The 7,500-nt window shown below is 44.2% G+C and overlaps 1 protein-coding gene across 4 annotated transcripts in view; it reads left to right on the top strand.

The window, feature by feature from the left end:
• The window catches only part of pak5 (p21 protein (Cdc42/Rac)-activated kinase 5), a 139,982-nt gene that overhangs the window by 122,892 nt on the left and 9,590 nt on the right, over nt 1-7,500 (top strand). For all 4 annotated transcript variants that reach the window (XM_079525522.1, XM_079525520.1, XM_079525521.1 and 1 more), the window contains 4 exons: nt 2,235-2,447; nt 2,742-2,883; nt 4,831-4,985; nt 6,759-6,892. In XM_079525522.1, the coding sequence (XP_079381648.1) occupies nt 2,235-2,447; nt 2,742-2,883; nt 4,831-4,985; nt 6,759-6,892 (644 nt within the window). The remainder of the gene's footprint in view (nt 1-2,234; nt 2,448-2,741; nt 2,884-4,830; nt 4,986-6,758; nt 6,893-7,500) is intronic.

The raw sequence follows: 7,500 nt of genomic DNA, 5'->3' as shown, positions 1-7,500 counted from the left end.
AAAATGTTGAATAATTTAGCATAAAAAAAGAAAAGAAAACACAAATCTCTTCTAAGCCGGGGATCCCTAGCACAAAACATGGGGTTTCGGATGGATGGGGGTCCGCGACCAAATATATATTTTGGGGGTCCTAGACACGAAAAGGTTTGAGAACTACTGATTTTTATTAACCCATTACCTCGGGTCTTAGAGGTAGTTTACCGGTAAGTGATATTTGTTGGTTAAAACAAAACGTTTTTTGTTAAAAGGTTAAATCACTATATTCTGTTTGTTCAGTAACACAGTTCTCCCTGTCTCTCCAGCTCTTTAATAAACAGAAAATACATTTTCAGGTAGGTGACAAAATTTCAGCCAATCAGGAGAGAGTAGCTATTAATGAGCTTAATTGTCTCCACCAGGCCGAAGGCATGGGGAGAGTATGTTTTGCTCTCCGTGTGTGTGTGTGTGTGTGTGTCCGTCCGTCCGTTACCAGCTAATCTCCGGCACCATTACCCGGTCGATGCCAAGCTTTGCACACACACTGCCAACGATGACCCTCTGCCCCAAATTTCCCAGAACGGCCTGTTATAGCGCTTTGAACAAAAAGCCTCAAATCATGATCACAGTGTGCAATTTACGTGAAATCTTTCACGCACTTTCCTACTAGGCTGAGGAATATATCCCACCCTTTTCACATTGGCCTGTTATAGCGCCACCAACAGGTGAACTTTTGCAAAACAAAAATTGCCATCAAAGGCATAAGAAGAAATGGCACCCTTTTCACATTGGCCTATTATAGCGCCACCAGGAGGCCACAACCTGACCTGGCCTGGTGGAGACCTAGTTTTATAGTGTTCCAGTTCCAATTTTGTCTGCTCATTTCTTTGTATCATCACTTACAATTCCACTTGTTTAATCTGTATCCTGACTGCATTCTCTATCCTGATTGGATAAAATTGGTATCCCAGTTTCAGTGTCGGTTTCTGAAAATGCATTTTCTGTATAATAAAAAGCTGGTAGAGACATGGAGACTCCTGTTACTGCAACAAACACTATATAGCAATGAGTACTATCACATTATAGAGCTTTGTAACACTTATGTTAACCAAAGAAAATCACTTACACTACCTTTAATGGGTTAAATAGGGCTTTAAGAAGTGGTGTGATGTTACCATATGTGTTTTGTCCCAGATCTGGGTCCTCCCAAGGCTCCCTGTATGATGAATGGAGCACTTTGAGGAGCTAATGATAAAGCATAGTCCTCTCTCCGCTGGACTGAACGTCCTCCATTAGAATGTGTCCAACGCTAGCTCACTGCTAGCAGCATGCACCTGACCTGGGGAGTGGAGCGGACATTTTGCTATTCACACATCAGAAGGGTTATAGAGAGGGGGGTTGCACTGAAAACATAAATAATGAAACTCTCTACAATCCTCTGGATAAATATTAAATAATTGCAACCCTGGGCATGTTGACTGTTTTATCCATTAGTGCTTTTTAACCACATTAACTGAACTGAATGCCAGCAATATACGGGTGTCTTTCAGGATGGACTGCCTATGTTTAAAGTTACCTTTGAACAGCCAGTGCACCGGTAGCTGAGTTGCTTGTCATGAAAATCCACTTTAAAACGGTGTAATCGCTTGTTGTAGTGTAGAAAAGTATTCTATAGCGGCGATCACAACAACAGCCCGGGCAGTGCATGCCTACTTCCTCCGGCAAATTTGCCCTTGTAAACAATGGGACTCAATTTCCCTTAACCTTGGTGGTGTCTGTATTTTGGACATAGTTTCTCAAATACTGTACTGTACTGTACTGTACTGTACTGTACTGTACTGTACTGTACTGTACTGTACTGTACTGTACTGTACTGTACTGTACAAGCTCTCCTCCATGGTGTGTGTGTGTGTGTGTGTGTGTGTGTGTGTGTGTGTGTGCGTGTGCGTGCGTGCGTGCGTGCGTGCGTGCTGTAGGCTTAAGTGGTTAAGCCTTTTTTAAGGCAGATTATGTTGCTACTGGGAAGTAGTAGATCACTAGTGTATGGTCACGAAAAGGCTACATATTGTCTAAAAGAAAGCATTGTCTTGTTTACTGTCATGTTTTTATGTTTTTATGTTTTTATTTTCATGTTATGTGTGTGTGTGTGCGTGTGGACCCCAGCAAGATTATTAGCAGCTAATGGTAGATCCTTATAAACTCAATGAACTCAATAAACCCTCGCCACTCACTCCTCGTCCCGCCCTCGCTCTTCCTAGGGGGACTATGAGCGTCCATCGCGGGACGGCAGTCCCCACCAGGTGCCTGGCGGTGACACCTACCCTCGAGGACCCCTTAAGCTACCTCAGAGCCACGCCAAGCCGCCCGGCTACCCGCCAGTACACCTGCCGTACCCGCCAGTCTTCCACCATTACAAGCCCTCGCCGTACCACCACCCCCCATCTCAACCCAGCCCTCCGTACACCCCCCAGGTACAGTATACGCGGTGCCGGGGCTTTCACAGCTGTGCAAGCAGATTTGTTGGATAGGACTTATGGATTTGATTATGCTAAAATGTGTCTGACCTATATTAGACTAGATACAGCATGTGTGTGTGTGTGTGTGTGTGTGTGTGTGTGTGTGTGTGTGTGTGTGTGTGTGTGTGTGTGTGTGTGTGTGTGTGTGTGTGTGCGTGTGTGTGCGTGTGCGTGTGCGGGCGCATGCATGCATGCATGTGTGTTATGCTGATGTACTGTATACAATGTTTGCATGTGTTTCCCTTCCAGGGGGCGTACTCCCAGCCTTCGTCTCCCTACATCCCCCCAGGGGCCTACCCCCCTCCCTCATGGGGGTCCAGCTCAGACACACAGCCCTCCAGGGTCTCCCACGAGCAGTTCAGAGCAGCACTGCAGCTGGTGGTCAACCCAGGTAAAATGAGCTGAGATTATACAGATACACTTATGCAACCAGTTAAAAGATAAGATAAGATCTTTATTTGCCACTGCATGAGATACAATACAAAAGCAGAGGTTCTCAAGCTTTTTTACGTCAAGTGTTTTTTGTTTTGTTTTTACTGCCGAACCCTGAAAATATTTTGTGCCAGGTTTTGCCATTTGGTTCCATTTGTACACCCTGGGGGTCCTTGAAATGAAACAGTAATTGTGTTGCTGCTGTCCTGGGACTGGAATTGATGCTGCAATATAGCAATAGATTTGAATTGATATTAACTAATTTAGCTGGAGAGGAGACCCTCTGGAACATCCTCAAGGACCCCTGAGAACCATTGAGGACTAAAATGCAACAATTGCATAACTTCGGCAAGAAATAACAGCAACAGATTTCTTTTGCTATTATATTTTTGGATTACTGTACCTACAGTATCACAAGCAAGTTTAAAGTCTCTGCAAGTTTACTGATTTTCATACAGTACTGAAATGAATGGAATCCAATGGCTTCCTCAAAAACGACAGGACAACCCACTAAACCAAACCACAGTGTAGTTAGGCAGGGATATGTAAGGCGTACCGTGAGGTGTAGTCACTGGGACAAACATGCCAGGCTACTGCCATGGTCCTTTAGGTTTTATTGCGGTGGGTTTCAATTATGTGCCACAGGGGTCCGTGTGTGTTCAGGCTGCCATCCTAACCCAACAGGACGCCAGATGACTTCGCTAATTAGCTCTGCCTCTCTGGCTGTAGGTGTGCTCGTTAGTGAAATCACCTGGTGTTGTGTTGGATCTGACTCAGACCTCTTGGTACAAAGGCAATTGATAGAAGAACTTGGTACAGTCAGTCGACTGGCCATTGATGCGCACGAGGGGGCAAACTGGATGCGGAGGTTCGGTGAAATACATTGAGAGCCGACTGGACCATCTTGTGAACAATTTGTTAACTGGTTCAGGAATATAAAAGTAAATATATACTACTATTACTGGATGTTTTGTAATCACTTGTTTCTTGACACACTGTATAATTTTATTGAGGCATCTAAACAGCCAAACATGTATCGTTTCTTGACAAATTATAGTCTACCCACTGAAAAGCAGCACAGCCAGAAAACAATGTGTTTCTTTTATTTTCCTGGACCGTTCATTTTACAAAGGTCTCAATCGTTCAGAATTAGTGTTTGCTGGTCCACCTGGCCATCGTTGACTGCAGTGCATTCCATCCACCTCCCGGCTGCAGTTTACTTCCAGTGTGATAAATCTGCCAGCTGGAATTGCTGGATAGAGAAAATGACGTAGAATCGATGACTGTACCTTCTTTTTAATTACCTTGGTGCATAACAGTCCTTTTTCAAAGCAGCCATTTTAACATGGAACATTAATTCCATTCAGGTCAAACAGACTGTCAGCGTGCTGCTAATGTGTATGTTGGCTGACAGGAAAGGTCCTGCTACATTCTTAATATGTATTGTATCGCTGGTAACACCCAGCTTTACCATGTTATGCCAATATGGCTATGCCAATTTAAAGGTCCATTGAATACCACACTTAGTATGACTGTCGTGTGTTTTGTCCAGCTAGGCTAATCTAGGTTTGATAGTTAGGATGGGTAATTGAAGGGGTCAAATTTCACTGAGCAGTTGAGACGAAGAACCATCTAAGTCCATACTAATTATGCATAATGTATAAATCATGGATTAGGGGTCAGGACCGATGGGCCTTTTCGGGGAGGAATCAGAATAAATGATGGACTTGGATGGTTCTTCGTCACAACTGCTCAATTGTAAAGTGACAAAATAACTATATTATTATTATTATTATTATTAATCTGCCTTATATGTCAATCATAGTCACTTTTCTACAGCACATGATTATTTGTATGTAAAGACTGGTGGAATGTGTAACAGTCCTCATCAATGTTCCGATGTCAGGCGACCCCCGAGAATACCTGGACAGCTTCATCAAGATCGGCGAGGGCTCCACGGGCATCGTGTGCATCGCCAGCGAGAAGCACAGCGGCAAGCAGGTGGCCGTGAAGAAGATGGACCTGAGGAAACAGCAGAGGAGAGAGCTCCTATTCAACGAGGTAGGACTGGTCTTTTCCTCATTGTATATACTTTCCCCTTCAGAGGTGGTTCTGGTTGTAATAGAAGCATGAACACACAACAAAAATCACACTCGTATGAAGTGAGGGGCGCTCTTATCGTCATACATTATCATACATCATCATACATCACATTCCGTGCTTAGCCATTCAACTCATTTCAAATTTGGTACACAGTCAGACACACAAAGCTGGGCATAGGAGGCGCTAGCGCCCCTCAAACAAACGTCACATAACTACAGGGGTTATGAGAGGGTTGGCATCGGGAACCAGAGGAATCTGAGCCAATATTGAGGAACCGGAATCGGTTCCTTCATGTTTGGAACCGGTCCATTTGGTTCCATTTTGTACACTCTCAGAGTTAGAGACCTGTAAGTGTCCATTTGGGACCCCCATCATGTAACCCAGAGCTGTGCTTCACTTTTTATATACTGTAGGTAGAATCGTTAGAGGGAACCGTTTAGGAATCGGTTTGTTAAGAGGGAATTGTTAAAGAACCGGAATCGTTAAAATCCTAAAGGATCCCAACCCTAGTTATGCAAAGTTATGTGATGTATGATAAAAAATACCTCAAACGTGTACTTAGGTACAGTACTAAATGTACTCAGTTACTTTGCACCACTGTTGAAATGAGACAGAATAGTGGTGATGATTGATGGTGTGTGTGTGGAGGACAGTGTTTGGTGTTCTGGAGGTGGAGGAGGACTGTGTGTTGCATCATGTTCGGTGGAGTCATCCTTAACCCACACGATCACAGCGCAATGTGCCTCGGTCTCTCTCTCTCTCCCACATCACACACGGGAGAGATCACAACCCAGATTCTTCACTGAACAGCCTGCCGTTATGTGATATGCCTCCTCCTCCTCCTCGTCCTCCTCCTCTGGTGGTTGTTGCTAGAGATCTCATACAAGGACAGCGGATAAAAAAGAAAGCAGATAAAACAATGTTGTGGAAGATGACTCATTGACTGGTGCTCCATTTACGAAGGCAGAGAAATTAATGAGAGCTGGCCAACTGACTGGTGCATTCATCAGCTGCCTTTACTGCGTCGTTTGATTGACGCAATCTTAAGTGTTTCTATATGGAATCGGAAAAGGGCGTATACCTTTTTTATTAAGGTAATTGGCAGTTGGTACATCTGTTGCATGTATATGCAGTATGAACATACCCTCCCTAATATATGTGTGTGTGTGTGTGTGTGTGTGTGTGAGTGTATATACATACGGTACATACATACATACATACATGCATACATACGCGTGCGTGCATTCGTGCATTCGTGCGTGCGTGCGTGCGTGCGTGCGTGCGTGCGTGCGTGTGTGCATGCGTGCGTGCGTGTGAGTGTGTGTTGATGTAACATTACATTTTTGCTCAGCGGTGGGTGTTCATTTCTGAGCTAATGTTATCCTATTAATGCAGCACTGTAATCCTTTATTAAATAAGCCCCCATAACATGTGCAAATTAGAAAGGGAGGTGTGTGTGTGTGTGGGGGGGGGGGGGGGGGGGGGGCATGGACCCTTATAGGTCTGTAACTCTGAGAGTGAGCACAACGGAACCAAATGGACCTGTTACGGGTCCATTTGGTTCCTTTTGTACACTCTCAGAGTTATGGGGGCCCTTGAAATCAAGCGGTTTGAGAAGCACTGGTAAGTAATGTGTTATTGTTGTCCAGGGACTGGAGTTCATCTTGCAATAATAGCAGTTTAAATGGTCTTCATCCCTCTGTCCCTCTCTATCTCTCTCTCTCCCCCCAGGTGGTCATCATGAGGGACTACCACCATGAGAATGTGGTGGACATGTACAACAGCTACCTGGTGGGAGACGAGCTCTGGGTGGTCATGGAGTTCCTGGAGGGAGGGGCCCTCACGGACATCGTCACCCACACCAGGTACGTACTGTATGGGATCACACCATTTCCCATTGCAATCAGAACTGCAGACTCACTCCCAATTGTCCGCCGTAGTCTGAAAACCCACATCCATCTTAGCCCGTAGCGCTTGCCCTAGCCTCGACGACCATACAGCCGTAGGCTCAACTTATGTAACTTAGATAGCATTATGTAGACATAGCACTCTATAGTGTATACGCATAGTTTCATTATTTAGATATTCCACTGTTAGGTTCTTAGCTTACGTATGATTCATGATGACTATTTTTATGTATTTGATGTATTACCATGTTTTGTTCTTGCTTACTGTAAATCGCTCTGGATTAGAGTACACGTTACTACCTCGCGCTGTGACATCTAAAGTCTCTCTAGAAGCGTTTATATTCCACGTTAAGTCCAAAAAGAAGACAGAACATTGTCGTTCTGTTCAATTATTTTTTTTGTTTCAGCGATCCTGTTTGATATCATTAAAAAGGACCTAAATACGCCTATACACATCATAGGCACCCCGCGGTTTGATTAGAAAAGACGTGTATACACGTCCATAGCACAAAAGGTGTTAACAGAGTATTTCTATATTCCAGTATTGATACTTTTACTTAAGTCAA

Source organism: Electrona antarctica, assembly GCF_951216825.1.
Source record: "Electrona antarctica genome assembly, chromosome: 17".
Taxonomy (NCBI): Eukaryota; Metazoa; Chordata; class Actinopteri; order Myctophiformes; family Myctophidae; genus Electrona; species Electrona antarctica.
Note: the sequence above shows the minus strand (reverse complement) of the source record. Positions and strands in the feature narration are given on the sequence as shown.